Source organism: Idiotropiscis lumnitzeri, chromosome 12, assembly GCF_059441095.1.
Source record: "Idiotropiscis lumnitzeri isolate Australia: NSW breed Sydney's pygmy pipehorse chromosome 12, RoL_Ilum_1.0, whole genome shotgun sequence".
Lineage (NCBI taxonomy): Eukaryota > Metazoa > Chordata > Actinopteri > Syngnathiformes > Syngnathidae > Idiotropiscis > Idiotropiscis lumnitzeri.
The window spans coordinates 12,100,399-12,118,687 of NC_142402.1; the positions used below are offsets into that span (position 1 = coordinate 12,100,399).

General features: G+C 42.6%; 3 protein-coding genes across 7 annotated transcripts in view; 1 reads left to right on the plus strand and 2 right to left on the minus strand.

Annotated features, from left to right (window-relative positions):
- Window positions 1–60: 60 nt before the first annotated feature.
- On the minus strand, window positions 61–8,989 carry LOC148325934 (uncharacterized). 5 transcript variants are annotated; one of them, XM_088311029.1, is made up of 18 exons: window positions 7,406–8,989; window positions 6,695–6,827; window positions 6,485–6,605; window positions 6,121–6,225; window positions 5,842–5,932; window positions 5,618–5,764; window positions 5,468–5,521; window positions 4,979–5,079; window positions 4,381–4,509; window positions 4,184–4,280; window positions 4,062–4,122; window positions 3,752–3,867; window positions 3,440–3,666; window positions 3,289–3,354; window positions 2,387–2,603; window positions 1,316–1,414; window positions 977–1,168; window positions 61–478 (listed from the first exon to the last, which is right to left on the minus strand). In XM_088311029.1, exons 1-18 carry the CDS (start codon window positions 8,924–8,926, stop codon window positions 257–259), a joined length of 3,699 nt encoding a protein of 1,232 aa, XP_088167155.1. In that variant the 5' UTR covers window positions 8,927–8,989; the 3' UTR covers window positions 61–256. The 5 variants fall into 5 exon arrangements, with proteins under 5 accessions (XP_088167155.1, XP_088167154.1, XP_088167153.1 ...); XM_088311028.1 differs by having other exon boundaries at window positions 3,440–3,669; XM_088311027.1 differs by having other exon boundaries at window positions 3,752–3,888.
- Window positions 8,965–10,251, minus strand: LOC148325935 (uncharacterized). The gene is made up of 4 exons (XM_088311273.1): window positions 10,106–10,251; window positions 9,875–9,964; window positions 9,164–9,274; window positions 8,965–9,075 (listed from the first exon to the last, which is right to left on the minus strand). The coding sequence occupies exons 1-4, from the start codon at window positions 10,223–10,225 to the stop codon at window positions 8,965–8,967; spliced, it is 432 nt and encodes a 143-aa protein (XP_088167399.1). The 5' UTR covers window positions 10,226–10,251.
- LOC148325936 (rap guanine nucleotide exchange factor 4-like) overlaps window positions 10,163–18,289 on the plus strand; it is a 38,536-nt gene continuing 30,409 nt past the window's right edge. The window contains exons 1-2 of the mRNA XM_088311033.1: window positions 10,163–10,294; window positions 14,161–14,423. Of these exons, the coding sequence (XP_088167159.1) occupies window positions 14,356–14,423 (68 nt within the window). The 5' untranslated portion in view covers window positions 10,163–10,294; window positions 14,161–14,355. The remainder of the gene's footprint in view (window positions 10,295–14,160; window positions 14,424–18,289) is intronic.

Sequence of the window (18,289 nt, forward strand, 5' to 3'; positions counted from 1 at the left end):
AGTTTCCATATTCATGTTATTGTGTCTGAGTCGCAATTTTCAAATTCAAAGTTGACAGTGGACGTTAAAAGTATATTTATTAAAACATGACATTTAAAATTCATAAAAGTACAAAACCAATTACACAAGTGCTGTAAATGTGAGATTTTTGGTGTTCTCCCACATAAATAATAAAAAGATGTTCTTCGGGAAATGCTAACCAAGATCATCCTTTTGAGTGGGCTGACATTCATGCTGGTGAAAGTCTCGAGTTTTTCTAGAGGAGCGACTCGGTCCTCGCAATTCTCCCGCTACGTCGTGACTCCAGAGTGGATGTGTTCTCGATCACCACAGCGGCGCTCTCTAAATTTTTCTCTTTGCGCTTGACTGACTCCTTCCACCTTTTCTCCCTTCCCCGCTCTTCTTTTTCCTCATGTTTCTTCATCTCCTTCAGCTTCTTCTTGAGAGACGCACGGTCACTTTGACACACGCCCATTGCCTGAGAACAGAAAGGAAGCAACATTTGAGGGTTGTGTGATGAGGTTTTAATTTTCTTTCCCCACCAGAGGGCGTCCAATGCCCACTTGAAGATTATTTATAACATCAAAATTGACTTGAAATTATATTTGGGGTTTAACGCTTATTTCAGTAATCAAATTAAAAGGTTAATTCAGGCAATTTTTTTTTTATGCATAGTACATTTTTTAACATTTCGGTCACTATGCAGGAAGTTCAGATTTCCAAATATGAATTAAAAAGACTAAAAAATGCACCATTTAACTTTTTTTTCACGGCATAGGTGGATTAAAAAAAAAAAACACTTGAGATCAGTTTTATATCCCAACCATAATTTTAGAAGATTGCTTTACATTTAAAACTTATTTGAACGAGTCTGAAATTTGCAAACCACCAATCATTTAACAGATGTTTTCAGATTTCAAAGCATTTTTTTTTTCCTCTGTATGATACCCATCAATACTGATTCCAAACGTCTGACCTTGAGTTTGTCGGTGTCCATGGTGAGCAGCTTTGCCCCGTCCACACCTCGAGCTGCAAAGTCACTCATGTATTGCTCCATGTTCACGGCCACCAACCACAGACACACCTGCTGGCTGCTCCACTCCAACACAGGTCGGCTTTGCCACTGCTTGTTGTTGTTGTTAACAGGCAGAGGGTCGTCATCCAAGGTCTAGTAGCGAAGATGGCAAAAAAAAAAAAAAAGGAAGTTGCGGTTAAAGATGGTCAAAGGTTCATCTTTGGAGGGGGAAAAACAACTGCAGCAAGCAGGCGCTATGTGAGGAGGCAGGAAGGTAAAGGGAGGAAAGGAAAGGCTTACCTCTGTGGATGAAAAGGTGAAAGTGCGAGAGTGTCCGCAGAGGGAGTGATTAGAACTGTGACGCCCCTTGCTGAAGCTATCCATTGGAGAGTCAACACTCTGGAACCAACACACACTTTCAAAGACTCGCCACTTGCTTGGCTTTCATGCAGGTACCATCCTGAACCACATCTCATTTTCTTTGACTTTCCATAATCATGCTATTCGGAAATGGGCAACTGGTAACCACCCATAGATATAGACCGATACATCCTCAAAAAGCCCAGTATGTCCATCGTGCGTGCTGGGGAAGGCAGTGATTGGGAGTCGACTGACATCAACCGAGATGCTAAGTTGAATACAGTAACAGTAAAGTCTTGACGTTTGACTTTAATACAATCCAATTTGAAACAAAGCATAAAATGATTAGTGGAGGCAGTAGTACAAATGGAATCGAGCCACGCAGATGCTTCATTTACTAAACGTGGCAATGATGAGACATTGCTAAAAGTCATCTCCATGAGCTGAGGACATCAAGGAGCGTCACACAGTACCTCATATTAAAATTTGGAGTGGATTTTTGCGGAAAATAACATAAATTGAGTACTCCAACTTAATGGTAGTTTCTTGTTCAGCAGTTTTATGCCATCCTTGAATAGTTATTTTTATGCAAGCGACTCCTTTGCTCTGGAGCGAAAAACAAAATACGCTAAGTGGTTGTTTTCTTGTAGCAAACCCTTTGTTGTTGAATAGTGGGTTTGATATACATCCACTGAACAATGTATGATGAAAATGATCAAGAGCACACATTTTGTTGACATTTCCTATGGAATTTTTGCCCTCTAGTTAGGAAGTGTTTCATCCGATGTGGGCCCTCCCAATTAGGTTGGCCATCCTTGCCTTACAGTTTAATGAGTCCCATTAAAAGTAAAAATAAATAAAAGTTTTAGACATTTTACTAACGAAGCCAGGGTATGTAAAATAATGAGGGCAAGTGTAGAAGGCTGTTAAGGAGGATTACGAAAGGATCATTACCCACAATATCTCTGCAAGCACATGCAAGCTAGCACGTTAGCTGTGTTTAATTCATACCTGATCTATTCTACCAGAAGTCGTCAAGTAAGGCAAACTGCTGCTGGACACGGAGCGCAGCTTCTCCCTGCCGCTTCTTTGGCTCTCCCCCGCCTCTTCCTCTTTCTCCCTCCCTCGCTCTCCAAACCAGGCAAAGGGCAAGCACGAGGGCATGGAGGTCACGGAGCCTGATGGAGAAACTCTAGCTGGCTCGTCCACCAGGTCGCCACAAGACGCCCTGGACAGATTCAAGGACATATTGTATGGCACAGACTAGCGCAGGGGGTTTTCAAACTTTTGACACCAAGTGCCACAGTACTAGCATCATGACCAACAAAATACATTAACACACTTCAATAGTAAATAAGTAGAGTTGTTCATTAAAATGAGGCAAGTTTCTGTATGAAAAAAAATATAAATTTATACATCATAACCACTTTACTATGCCCAAAACACAACAATCTGAAGATTACTGTGCATGTGGAATATGAATTAAGCAGCAAAATCAAGCCATTGTTATCCAACTCTGGGGGCGTCCATTTTGCCAATTGGCGTCAACTGAAAATGACATCACACCAATGACTCCGCATGACCAAATTCAGAAAACAGGTGATTGGTCCCAACTAACATTTTGTTGTGCAATTCATCTTGAATATAAAATGCATTGCTCGTACAACTGAATGGTAATGTAATGAGCAATACTTGAAAAGTAAAACAAAACAAAACAACAAGTACTGTGCATGAATGTAAATGATGTACAGTACTGGATTAAAAATAGTGTTAAAATAGGTAGTATGAATATTTTAACGACAAGCTTAATTTGAGTATGTTTGATTGTATTGCGTGTTTTCATTTCCCAAAATCTTATTTTGACATTTGACTGGCTCAAAGAATGCAATCTTCGGGCGAAATTTCAATCCCACCTGCTATTCATGGACCTGCTCCGCAGTTTTTCACTCTTCCGCTTGCTCAGAGACTTACGAAGGCCACTGCGTGACATCGAATAATAGCAAATTCAGAAAAAAATAAAAATGTGTCTTGTCTCATTGAAACAAACCGAGTGGTTCAGTGCACCTGAAGTCAGGCATTTTTCTTTTGGATTTCCTGGATGTGGAGGATTTGACCGGTAGGTTGAAGACGGTGGTGTTGACGTCCGTGATGACGATCGGGGGCGTGAAGACAGACACATCGGCCGGGCTGACAACTGAGAACGAGGACGAACTGGAAAGTTCAACTTCACTGCTCCTCGGTACAAGCCCTTCGGGCTGCGTTTCGCTCTCCTGCGGCTTTTGATCTTCATCCTGCTTCAGCGACACGTTGAAGCATGATTCAGACGACAACAGCATACAATTGAACGACTGCCCGTCATCGTATTAAACAGCACACCTCTTTCTTAAAGCTCTCCCTTCGTTTTTCTCGTGAAGGTGGATGCCGTTTGGACTTCTGGGCCAGCTGACCTCGCGCTATGTGCGCACTGCAGTCCAATCGTTGTGTGTCAGGAACTGCAACGTACCATTCTGAATCTGACACAAAAGGCCAGACACACACATCACAAAAACAAAACGTGTCCACTATGGCATCAGCCATTTTCTTTTAAGACAAGAGCATTTGGTACAGCTGAATCTCACCATGTTTCTCACGAGTCATTGTAAATGTACGATGTACAGATTCTGATGCCCTAAAAGCTGCTGCCTACCTGGGACTGATGGATCCACAGCAAGAGGCTTCAATGGCGTCGCTGGTTCTTTTCTCTCCAACTGGGAAAAAGCATGATCATGTTTAATATTTGTCCAAGGTCTAAGAAGGAGCAGTTCTCACCTGGTGTTGAAGCCTTTCGATAGCCTCCCTGTGCTTGTTGTCTCTCTCCTCCATTTCTTGACGTAATTCAGCTTCTCTGCTGTCTGTCTCCTCCTCCCTGAGTAAACGTTTAAAAGTTGAATCGCTCAGGTTAAGAGAGAGCCTATTATTGTGTAGTCCAGAGCTAACTGGCTAATAGAGAGGAATTAAACGATTACCTGCTCTGGTACTCTCGGACCAGTCTCTTGGCCTTGTTGTACTTGATTTCCAGACTGTCTGATTGGCTCTGGGCATCTGCCAGTCGCTGGCTCACCACCCTGCACAGCGTCTGGGCCTCTTGCCAATACCTGATAAACGCAGAGAGGATGCTAAAGCAATAATAAGTCATAAACGGTACTGTATACATTTTCTAACTGTGCACTGGCTTGTAGTAAGGACAACAGCGGTCTTTTCAATGGCGACCCCAGTTGAACTACTCGAGGGCTTACTCATGTAATAATTGTGAGGTCGCCTGGCCAAAGTTACAAATGGCGTTTTAATTACCTTAGCTTCATTAGCTCCTACCACATTAAGGCTGGATTTACACAATAAAAATCTGATTTCTTTGTTTTCAAGTGATACAATTTGTGTCATGGTAATGTGGATAAACCGGACGGATGGATTTTTACACCTATTTTGTCATTGGATTAAAAATTAATGTGTGAATAGGGTTTAAAAAAAAGGGGGGGGGATTTTGTTCCATCTCCAGCCTAAATGTGATTTAACACGCAATGAAAGAAAATGGTCAAAATGTAAGAAATGGATTTAGTATCAGACTTTTCAAGTTTGTCAGCTTTCTCTTCTCCATCCATCACTTTTTGTTGCAGCTCGGCCTTCTGACTCTTCCATCTCGCCTGCTCCTCCTCATATGCCTTTAACTGCACGGAGAACAACTTTGGTTGAGTAACGTGTGCAGCATATGGTGTATCCAATACACAAAGGGTTATGTTTATCTTTTCATCACTCCAATGTCCAAAGAGAGCTATTTTTAGCAAACTGGCTGAATCTTCCTACTTTGAAAACACCAAATAAAAGAGTCATTGAAGTAACACAGTCGGATAGAGGAAAGGCAGATTTTGTGACTGAGAGCCAGTTACGTTCCCATTTTTGCCGACATGGAGACGTGGCCTGTGTCCTAATAATGCCATGTTGAGCCAACTCACCGGCCACTAAAATGGGTCAGGCTGTTCCAAATGTGGATGTAAAAGGTAGTTTCTAAACATGAATATTGCGTTTGTGTGAGTGACAGCAGACTGAGTGGCCTACCTTCTCTCGAGCACTTTCAAGCTGGGCTGTTCTTCTTTGCAGTCTGGATTGAAGCTATCAAGACAATTAAAAAATGTGGAATTATATTAAGAGTCACACAAAAAACACACACTTATAAATATTATTATTTTGCACCGTATTAAAAAGTACCTTTTGGTATTTGGAGCACAGTTGGTCCTTATCCAGACACGACAGCGCAGACACGACCTCCTCTTCATCCTCAGAGTCTTCCTCAGGTACCAAGACGACCTCAGACATGCTGACATCAGTTTCTGACTCCCCACTTGTCTTTGCAATCTGTTATTAGTCAAGATTATAGAAATTTTTTGACATGACTTTCTTCTGGATTCTCAAAAGTATTGTACAGAATGAACCTTTTGTGATGCTTTCTCCATTTCCAGGCTCTCGTTGACCAAGCGCGCCACCTCACTCTCCACACCCTCCTTGTCTCGACCAATCAGAAACCTTGCAGCCGTGGTGAAGAAATCAAATTCATTGCACACAAATACTGCATAACGTATAAACGGTACAAAATGATGAATATTCCTAACCCTTTTTGAAAAAAAAACCCAAAACAAACATTTTGCTGTCATAAGCCCCTGAGTTAGAAACTGGGAGGAAAAAAAAACAGAAGAGCAATGTGAGCAACTTACTTGACCAGGCCTGACGTATTTTTGAGCACTGTTGCTGCAAACAGCTGGGACACTCCCACCAAACTCACACCATCCACCTCCACAATTTGATCATTCACACGAATCCTAAATCAAACCGAATGACACCGTTTTTTTTGTCATTGGCGCTATTTAAATACATCACATCCTATTTGATGTAGGCTATTCTTAAAAAATTTGCAGTTTGAAGAGCCATCTAATTACACACAATGTTAGCTATTTCCAGTTTCTGAATGTGGAAGGACATGTTCTGTTATCCATTAGAGGCTTCAACCTTCTTGTTATATTAAAGACATTTTTAAAATAATTTGTTTGTTGAGGAAAAGCCAAATTTGCTGTCTCCTACCTTCCATCTTGATGTGTTGCTCCACCTTCAGTGACAGTCTTGACAAAGATGCCAAGTTTCTCCAGGCCTTGGTCCGCTCCCACCCCCATTCCGATGATACTGATGCCCAGCCCGTCCTCTCCTGGAAGAAGAAATAAAACCAAAAAAAACCACGAGTGTAAGGCATTATAATGGATATTTTTTTTTTGATTGGCAGATAAAAAAACAAACCCTTAATAATTTCCACTTCAAAAACATCCATCTTGTCAACTCTCTTCTCCAGCTCATACTCGGCCGAGGCGGACACTGGGTCAATATCTTCATTGCGTCTGTTGTAATCTGCGTTACAGTATGTACTGTACACCTGGAGGACAACGATGAGCACACATCATCGACAGGGCTGATGAAATAGCAACAGCACAGCTTTTTCGAATTACAGATAGTTTAATATTCTGCTATTTATGGCTGAAAGATATTAAAAAACAAAACTATGGAATGATCTTGGTGCACATTTTTAAAACTCGCCTTGATACCCATTTTTATTCTTTGGCGTCCAACAAAGCATGAGACTTGAGCCCTAAATTTTGAGACATTTGGTTTATTTTGTTATCGCTTCATTGTTTTGAATTAGGTGAATGAAATGTTTAACATGCTTACGTTTTATGTTCAATTTTTTTTTATGCACAGCACATTGTCTCAGCAATTCTTGACTTTAAAACTGCTCTACTAATAGAATTGAGTTAATATTTCAAATATCAAGCCAATGTAATGAGTAAAGAACAAGAGTGAAGTGCTTATATTTGAATGGAATCCTGACAGAGTAAAGCATGTGGGATCTTGTCTTTCCTCCACCCTGACACAATATAAACATGGCCGTAGGCTCGCATTTCTTTATCAATACACACTCAAAGACACCACAAGACTGTCAAAGGATTTTCTCACCTTGATTGGTGCTGAGGAGAAGTGGACCTTCCTCTTTGCGCCCTCTGTGCCATCTTTATCATCCTGGTCAGACAGTTCAGGAATGCCCGGAATTTCTTCATACTCCAATGAAAGCAGGTTGCCCGTGAGGAGAGAACTTTCCAGATTTTGTGCTTGAGAGGTTGCGCGCTCAACACAGGATTCATGCTCGAAATATTTGTTCTCACTCCCGCAAATAAGCGCTTCTTTGCTTCCATTTAGGTCAACGAGTCCCTCGCTGCTTTCTTCTCTTCTCTCGTCTTCATGTGGCTTCATATTTGCACATTCCTGCATCTTGGGTGTCACGCGAGCTTTCTTTTCAACTTCACTTTGTCCGCAAGTCGTCTTAACATCCTCTTTTTCGTCATTTTCTCGCAAAACTTCACCCATGCCGCTGTGCTCCTCTCTTGGGCTGTCAGTATGTTGGCTCTGCTCCTCCCAACATTGTTCATTCACCTGCTCATACTTGTCTGCAATAAAGCTGAAGTCTCTTGCGATTAGTTCCATCAAGCAAGGATTTGAGGTTTCCAAAATGGGATCCACAAAAACATCATCCACCAGGTCTTCAAAGGATGCATTGTTAACTATAAAAGCCTCTTTCTCATTTCCAAGACATTCTTTATCTTTTTCCTCGCTATCATCACTCTCTGATGACTTCACATGGACAAGCTCGGCCCTGAGTGGCTCCTCAGGGGTCAAGCTACAGTCAAGAGCCACTCTTTCCGCTTCTCCTTTTCTTGATTCACCCACAGGGGTGTGCCCATGCTCCTCTGTGCTAGAAGGAGATTTAATTGATTCCCCACTGAGGACATCTGACTTAAGAGATTTAAGGCTTGTTGTTAAAGAAGTCTTTGGCAAGGGCATATTTATGAGAAGTTCTTTTGTGCATTTTTCTTCACTCAAGCCATCCTTTTCATCTTTGCTCAGGGAGCATTTTGACACCTGCCCTTCACTACCAGCACCGATCACTTTTGTCTCGAACAACTTCCTAGTCACAGAGAACTTTTGCGCGAGAGCAGCCCTGTCTATGTCTTTTATCTCCTCTGATCTGGCCGGTTTATCTTGTAAGAAGGTTTCAGGCGTGGAAATGCTGGCGACGGAGCTTGTGACCAGAGGTCTGACGGCGCAAAACGGTGACATTTGGAGCTGCATGTTGGGATTCTGAGAAGAGAGGAGGGCTGGGGTGCTAGAACCACACTGCCCTGAGTCACCAGTTTGTCTCAACTGTTGGCTGTCCATTTGGAGAAAGATGTTGTCCCTAATCTTAGGGCCTCTGGCACTGTAGGTTCTCCCTCTGCCACTGCTGGGGAGGGACACAAGGGGATCGGAGAGGCTGGTTGGTAGAGCTGACTGGTGCGTAGAAGAACTCCGGGAAGAGGCAGCCCTGGAGCCATGCTTTAGGGCTGTCCCATTGTCAAATGAACATTTAATGGCGTGGAAGTCAGACTCGTATGAAATTCTGTGGGGTGAGCCACTTCGTCCTTTGTGGTCTGTCCGCATCATTAGGATATGCAGATCCACTACGAGTGAGAAAAAGAAGGCTAACTGTTGAGAAGGTAGATAGATGCTGGTTTAATCAGCTGGTGTTCAAGTAGTGACTGTCCGAAAAGCTTAATTACTCCACAAGGACTGCAGTGGGAGGAAGTCAAATTCTAAAATAGACACAAACGAGTAAGTTATTAAGCACAATTAATGCAGGTTGTCGGTATTTGTGAGTGTAGTCACGAGAGGTCGACTCACCGAGCAGCAGGTGAGAAACTTTCTTTGTTTGTGTCGTCGAACACAACGCAGGTGCCACTCCCACGTAGGCAGATAATTATTTTTAATTAGCTTGTTTGCGGCATTCAGTAACTGTGGGAAATAGCCGAAATTCAGCATACTTTTTTATGTAATATTGTACAAACTACACCAAACAACTTTTTATATTTAAATTCACGTCATGAGTCAAATAAAATCCATTTTGACCCAGTATGTAAAATCCTTCCCGAACATATTTGCGAATATTACGGATTTTACGACCGTCAGTGAAAGCATCATTTACCATTTCCTCTCTGTGTTAGACGCGCGCCTCTTTAAAACTATTTGTTTTGTTTCGTTGATTTTGTTCAAAACTCCCAAATGAAACATTGTTACGTCTTACCTTCCGTGCTGTCGCTTCGGAGTCATGTGAAGGAGTCTCCTTCACTACGACCAAGACAGACAGATGGCGACTCATGCTTCTAAATACTGTAAATGGCTAATCCCTAGTAATCCTGTGTAAACGACTCCAGTAACACTGTCGGCGAGTGGGTACCAACACGGGGCATCTATCTGTCTATATACATAACATATTGCAGAAAGGTACGATAGGTGTCATCCGAGAAATTCGTTACATTGCATTCTGAGACATCATTCAGTCGAGAATAAATGCAATACCATCATATAACTGCCATGTATTCGCCAACCAATTACCTTAATTTGTGTTGCAGAATCACCGTCGAGCTGGTCAACGTCTCTTCGTCTACTAATATTCTCAGAGGAAAGCCTTGAATGGAAACACACCTGTGTTCATCAATGCAGGTTAGTGCATTCAGCCACGAGCAACCTGCATGTGTGTGTGTTTGAGGCAAATGAGAGCACTGATGCAGTACCTGCTAATGTACTGTGTGTGTGTGTGTGTGGGCGTGTGAATGTGTGTCTCACCTTATACTTCTTGTGTCTCTGTGAAGTGAACTTGTGTGGCAGATGGACCCAACTGGACCGGAGTGAGCCACAAAGAAGGCTGATTCCACTCACTGTGACCTGGATCTGAATGGAGACCATTGTCCCAGGTGGCAATGGGACCTAGATGATATTAATAGTGGCCAATGAAAAAGCCGTCGCCTGAATGAGGTGAACCAAAAGAGGGAGGAGAGGGACGGAAAGTAAATTAAATATTGGAAGAAATTAAGTTCAATTGTGACGGTACGAAAGTAAATTCATACATAGCAAAGGGATAGTTTATTGACAGTAAACGTGGCTCATTTGACATGGTGGGTTACGATCAAAAAGTTAGTGACCAAAAAGGAATAATGACAAAATGATTTAACTGAATTAAATAGGGACAGAAAATAGAAAAATGTGAAATTTAGTAATTTTGCACTGATTTTCCTGTGTCCATCTTTCTCTCCAGTTGTACATAATTCATCTTGACTGACACAGTCCAAATGTGTATTCTTTCTCCGCATGCCAACCCTTTTCAGTGTTTCTCACTTATTTTCTGTTACCCCCCGCCACCCCCCCCAGCAAGAAGAAAACACCAACAGAATCAATAACTTTAATTATTATCTTTTGAATATTTCCCTTGTCTGCCACATTACTTAGAACACACATTGACACTGATCATAAAAACTTGCTTTCCCACCTCTTGAAATGACATCCTGTGTGGAGTAGTGTAATGTGTAACTGATGCAATGAAGACATGCGTGAACGTTTCCACGTCGTCCATGTCGTGGCATTAGGCAAGGAGAGGCCTACTTTAGAGATAATACTGTTCTGATTAATCATTCCCCCTTGTGTATAATCACTCTACCCCCCCCCCCCAAAGCAATTCTTTTATGCAATTTTCCATTTCCTCACATTCTCCAACTCGCTATTTTGCAGCTCAACCGGCACCTCCTATTTTGTTTGGTAATCAAATTAAATTTTTGTTGCTGTCCTGTTGTACAACTCCCAGAAAGCCTCTCTGCCCCTTTTGGCGTGACAGAATATTTGGTACCGTTTCATACAAACCAAATATGAATGAACATCTTGCTCAGTTTGCTTCACTGCACCCGGTTGGTTTACACAACGCTTCACGCAGTCGCTTCATTTTTTCTCGTGTGCACTGATGCATTTTTGCAACCCGACTGAACTTTTCACTCGCACCAGCAGATGTCCTGAGTGAACTTTTGCCCCCTTTGCTGCACTTACTGACCAATTTGGTATTATTATATGGAAAACACTCACTTTCATCCTACAGATATTTTCTTCTGAGTAGTTTCTCAAAAACTGTAAAATAAGATAAACTAAATCCAGTGGAAAAGCTGTTTATTCCCGTGATTAAAAGTGAAGTGGAACTGCTGTCATGCTGAGATATTCGAACCAAGTACCACCTAAAAAAATATTAATCACCGAGTACCACCATAATAACACAGAATTGAATAAACTTGCGTATTCTGTAACATTATACACAGTTTGAATTTAAAAACTGCACTTAAATATAGAAAAATAAAAACAGTGCTTGAACAATGATTCAATTAAAATTTAAAAGAAAACATTGGAGTGAAACAAAGTTCTAAAACATTAATTGCAAAAAAGATTAAGTGTTAATTATTAAAGTTTAAACAATTCAGTGAGTCTTTCACATACCACAAGAGGGAGCTGCTGTTTAATTAGAGGTGCGCGTAGCACATTTTAAGAATGTCTGCTGTATTGGAATCAGTGTTCTGAAATGTCGTGATGTCCTACCAATTCGTAGTGTGCTTGCGCACGCATGCTCACAATGCCAATAATGACTTCCCGGCAATTGTCGGGTTAGGGTTGAGTTTAGGTGTGGGGTTCGGGTTAGGTTGTCATGGTACAGAGGTTTCGCACAGGTAGGACATTTTGGCCGAATACCAGAAAGTATTTTTACACTTGGTATTGCACTGGGGAAAAACTGCAATGAATTAGATGTCATAATACATGGTTGTTACCAACTGCAGGGGCCAACCATTTTTATGAATAAGTTCGGAGAGTTGAGGCCGGAAGGCAAGCCAGATCGCGGCAGGAGGGAGAGGGACAGACTGGCAAAAAAGGCTCCAGTGACCAGCTCTGCAGAAAAATAATACTCACGTACAGACGCCTGAAAATTCTTCCTAAGCAACAAAATATTGGAACAGTTACGAACTCCATTGCTCAGTATAGATAACAAAACTGTGACAAATTAACAATACAGCTGTCAAGGCATAGTTTTCTTCTCCTGATTTGAATTGTCAATTACAGTAGCTGTGCAAGTGTGCCTAATAGTGTGCTACGCTGATGACACACAGCTGTATATTGCCGTGTCTCCGGATGACACAAAGCCTATCGATACCCTTTTAAATTGCATTTTCGATATTAAGTCATGGATGGCAGAGAATTTCCGACAGCTCAATCAGGACAAAACAGAGGTTTTAGTTCTCGGTCCTGAAGGTCAGAGAGAAAAACTTTGACCAAAACTACAAGATTATAAATCATCACAATTTGTGAAGAACCCGGGCGTCATTTTTGACTCTGAGCTCAGTTTTATTCCTCATATTAAAAATGTAACCAAGATTGGTTTTTATCACCTTAAGAATATAGCCAGAGTCCGCCCGTTTCGCTCTCAGGCTAACACGGAGGTGCTGATGCATATGCTTTTATTTCCTGCCGCCTAGATTACTGTAATGCCCTGCTCTCTGGTCTTCCCAAAAAGAGTATTTCTAGTCTACAACTACTTCAGAATTCAGCCGCACGGGTGCTGACGAGGACCAGAGGGCGGGCACATATTACACCAGTTTTAAAATCGCTGCATTGGCTCCCCGTGTGTTTCAGGATTGATTTTAAGGTGCTTCTATTAGTTTTTAAATGCCTTAACGGTCTTGGGCCATCTTATTTATCTGACCTTCTTTTCTCGTATCAACCCTCGCGGACCCTGAGGTCCTCTGGCACCGGCCTGTTAATTATTCCAAGGGTGAGGACTGGAACACATGCCGGGGGACATCAGGTCCGCAGAAACTGTTGATATTTTTAAAAGGAGGCTCAAGACTCAGCTTTTTAGTTTGGCTTTTAAATAATTTATCTTAGTCTTTTAATTCAGGACTGTCATTTTATCTATTATCATTGTCTTTAATTTTTTTAGCTTCTTTGTCTTTTAGTATCATCATTTTTCTTACATATTTTAGCTCCGTCGTTTTATATTCTTGTCTTTTAATTTTTAGCTTCTTCTATGTCTTTTAGTATCATAATTTTTCTTATATATTTTAGCTCCGTCGTTTTATATTCTTGTCTTTTAATTTTTAGCTTCTTCTATGTCTTTTAGTATCATAATTTTTCTTATATATTTTAGCTTCGTCTTTTTACATTATTGTCTTTTAATTGTTAGCTTCTTTTTCTTTTAGCATTATCATTTTCTTTTATATATTTTAGCTCCAGTGTTTCCTCAAGGGGGGCCTCCGCGCTGGGAGGTGTGGCTGGCCTTCTCACAGGGGGCTTCATCCCAGAGGCTCCTTAGGCCCGGCGGACCGGGGCCCTCTGCACTATGTGTAGGGTCTACCCCGGCCAGTCTGGGCCAGGGGTCTGTGTGTTGGCGGATCTCCCTGTGGCCGTCTGCCGTCATCCCTCTCAGCGCGGATGACCTACCCCGGGTACATTTTCTCATATGGTTTCTCTGTGCCTTGCCATGTCTTTCTGTCTTTCTACTAAGATGGTTTATTAAGTTGTGTGAATGCGAGTGTTCTGTGTGTATGCGAGTTCAGGCGTGTATGTGGATGTGTCTTGTGTTTATGTTGAGTGGGTGGAATGGGTTTTAGTTTTTTGTTGTAATTTGGATGTTTTTATTGTACAGCACTTTGAGCTGCATTTTATGTTTGAAAAGTGCTCTATAAATAAAATTTGATTGATTGATTGATTGATTATATTGTGGCTGGCGTTGCTTTAATCTGATCTGATCTTCTTGTTAGTTTATACAACAATTTCCTTTTCTGCATATGCTATTATTTTTCTTTCACGCCCTCCAGCTGCCCACTCCAGTCAGACTGACAAGTCATGCATGTGCATGATGCCACAGCAGCATCGTGCAGCAGTGTGCAGCTGTGAACGACTGTCCACGCCAGCAAAGCGGGAGGGGCCGCAGCCACAGCTCGCATATATTAACCGACAACCGGGTAGCATCGCGGGTTCCAGCGAGCATCACAGCGGAAGGAAGGACAAGGATGGTGGCGGTGCAAGCGTCTCCCAATTTGTCTCCGTCGCCCGAGTGGATCTGCTGTCTGGACAAGAGGTGGGTGCACCGTCCTATTGAGGTCTCCCCTGCTTCCTTCCCCCACCCCAGGGGCCTGATTCATTGAACCGAATCGGCGTCATTGATTAAAACCGGCGACCGCTGTGTGTATGCAGTGTAGCGCTGTGCTATTAAATCCGCCTTGCTTTGCGGCTTGCTATTTGAATCCAGATGAATAACGCATTGTCAGTCATAGTAAAGTCGGATGTAATATGCAGTCCACATGTTTTCTAGTTATTCGGTTTGAGTAATGCGTCTATGGTGAGGCGGCGGCGGCTTCGAGGAGCATTCTGCACCGCACGCAGCACACGTTGTTGCACGATGCACATGGTTTGATGTCTGAGAGAAAATCAAATGCAATGCACGTTTAAAACAATTTTAGCGCGTTTGCATGAAGGGTTTGCTCAAAATACGGATTTCTGTTTTTCTATTGTCAGCATTGTCTTGTTTGAGATTAGCCTTTCCTGACACTCTCAAAATCATGACCACCCACTCGTTATGTTTCCAATTGAGGGTTGCTTAATTGACATAAAAAAACTGCTGAACACTAATCGCTGGAGGTTTTCCATACTGGGAACAATGAAAGAAAGGCATGCACCCCACAGCTCCCACACCCACACATACCCGACACACCTCACCATGGCACATCCCCACGTTACCATTGGCAACGTGAGCCAACCATCATGTCATCGTCACCTGTGTTGAAGATGCCATTCAGCTGCAACTAATACACAGTATGTGATGATAGAGGGAATAAAAATATCCATTTATCCATAAATTGTCTATCGCGGGTATCCTTATTATGGACACAGTTGAGATGGAGTCTAAGAGGTGTGGTGCACCTGCACTGGTCGCCACCTTATCGCAAGGCACATGTAGACGAACAAGCATTACCATTCACAGTCACTCCGATGGGCTATTTATAATAACATACTTTTTTTCCCAGAATGTTGGAGGCGAAGTTGGAATAGTTAACAAAAACGAATGAATAAACTAAAAAATTGAAAAAACATCCATCCATTCTCTTCACTATGGTCGCAGGGGGGGGGGGGGGGGGGTGCTGGAGCCTAGCCCAGCTGCCTTCGGGCAGTAGGTGAGGTACACCCTGACCTGGTGGTATGCAAATGAAATGACAGCATTTCATCCTGGTTTTGAAGATGGAGTCTTCCTGACAGCTACCGCTAGACAGCAGTGAGGGCGTGTTTGGTGGTGAGATTAGATTGGATTTCGTTGCGCATCACTCAGTTCTCCTCACTCATTCGTCTCTTATTCAATCACAATCCAGCAGTGTGCATTTGGGAGCATTTCATCTACGCTAACTGTTGACGTGGCGGTGGGGACAATAATGATGGAGGAAGACAGTGACAAGACTCCACAGGTTAAAATGTGACCTCACATATATTTGTCCACAGACATTTATTGCAGCTGGGTGTAAAAAACGCGATAAGATCTGATTAGTTTTGTGGCATCAAGCCCTGGTGGGGTTGTAGTTTATCCTGTCAACAGCCCACACTGCTCTGCCCAAATGCTAATTGGGGTTCTCCTTTCTGTGACCGGGTTAAATTGAGCGCAACAAACATTTCACTGCTGCACGATATTGATTGTTTCGTGCAACTCAATTTGCGTGGCAAATTGGCAGCTTTTTTACAACTGTTTATACTGATTAATATTCGGTGTTGTTTACAGTTTCGCAGGTTTGTCTGCGACACAGATGGTTGTTGAGGAGTTTACTACATGTTTCATATCAGTCTGTGTTTGTGTTGCAAGTGTTTGCCATTCTGCTCGGCTGCCTCCGATTAACTAAAGTCGCTGTCCGTGCGACCTGTAACAATGTAACCCAAGAAAAAGAGTGAAGTATTTGGAGAAAACCTGCCACAGAAGTTTGTTACTCCATTTTTATGAACAACATTTTATTTTTGCCGTGATTGGTTGTGACCTGAATCATGAGCAACTGTGATGTCATTTTTACTCGACAGCAAGTAACAAAATGGCCGCCCCCTGAGATGGATAAAAACGGGTGGATTTTGCTTCATAGCAAAATCGTGTTTGAAGGACAGTTCTGGCAGTGAGCAGAGATACAGTAGTCCTTCAAAATATGCCGTTATAAAAAAACGTTTTCATTGGTTTTATTAGCACACGGTGCTATGAGAGATGTGAAGGTTGTCATCAGACAAAGGTGTCTGCAAAAACAAATAATCTTTCAAATAATGATTCATTTAAGAGCAAAATAACTTCCCAAGCCTTCTGATTTCTTTTCTTTAGCTTCACCTAAGTTGTCCAAGATGATGGATTGCGTCTGAATCCTGTGTTGACTGTGCAAATCGCTGCCTTCATGAGAAGCAAAGTGTCGGGCGGGTCAAGGAGGAAAGATGGCCCGAGATGAATCGTGGCGTTCTCAGGTCACATCCGTCTCACGCAAAAGCGGGGCAGTAGATTGCTTTGTATAGATGATGACCTCGAAAAGACAAGCGGACGCGACATGTACTGTTCACTAGACAACACTCACTGACGGATGTGACATTCAGACTCCTTATGGATAGGTGACGGGTGATGCCGCTATGAACCCCTCGACCCTGAGAAGTCAAGCGGCTCGTCTCCTTACTGTGTCCACCTGTCGAAACCATTAACCCCAGTCTCGGGTGAGATGCATTGCTTTGTCTGTGCACTGGGGACGCAATCTGCAGGCATCAGGAGGATGGTGCAAGGGTGAGTCACACATAAAAAAAAAAAAAGACACTGCTGTAATGTCCCTGAGCTGGCAGATGTTGCAGGACTGGAGGTTCTGCTGTCTGCCTCAGCGCCTTTTGGAGCAATCTGTGATCTGCAAGTAGCTCCCTTAAGGACAGAGGGCAAACAACTGCTTGGGGGCGCAAACGTGATGTGTGTGCATCTGAAATGGGAGAATCACCGGTGCGCCTTAGAGCTTGCCGACATTAATGGAGGGAGAGCATGCGAGCTTGTGTTGGTGGTAGGTAATAATGGAGGCAAAAGTGAATATAGCAGTAATGGAGAGGAGGAAATGGAGTGCCTGCGGGATAAAAAGTCCCTGGCTGTTTTATCATCGTGCTTGATATGTGGGGAAAAAAAAGTGGAGATTAGTGGCGTGTTTAGTGGAAGAAGAGGGAGGCGAAGCGATAGAAAGTCCACAGTGCTTCCTGTAGGAGCGCACACATGCATGGATGAGTCACTCGCCAGGAAAAAAAAAAAAAAAAAGTGAATGGATGACGTCGCGTGTGTATTATTCGCAGTTGCTTTGGCTCTTTGTCGTTAAGTCATCACATTGTTGAACAGAATGTTAGCGCTCTCTGGTCCAACTCGACTGTGCTCTCAGGTCTCGACGAGATGTCTTGTGCTCTAAATTAAGAGCATTAGAAATAGAAGCAGGACTAAATGAGATTGTACATCAACACCCCCTGGGAAGTCTGAGATGAGAAAGAACGCCCGCAGCTCCCTACTGTTTGAGCTCAGACAATAAAGACGGGCGTAAGACTGAAACACTAAAGCTACACGCTAAAGAATGTTGGGTTGTTTTCCGAACCCACTGTGGAGTTTGAGGATTGGGTTAATTATTTGGACGCAACAATTCTTTTTAACATTGAAATTTGGGTGGTTGGCCTTTTTGTGGTTTGCGTATCGAAGTAAATTTAACTAATATTCTTAGACTATTGCTGGTGGCTCAGTGGGTAACACTGGTGATTTTTGACGCAGGATTTGGGGTCAAATCCCAATCGGGTTGGAAAGTCCACCTACGCAAAATGTCTCAGTGCTGTCAGAAATCGTAATTAATGTCAAAACTATGCTAAACATATCATGGGAGTAATGTGCTGTGGTGACCGCTGACAAGAAATTTGCTTCTTCTTCTTCTT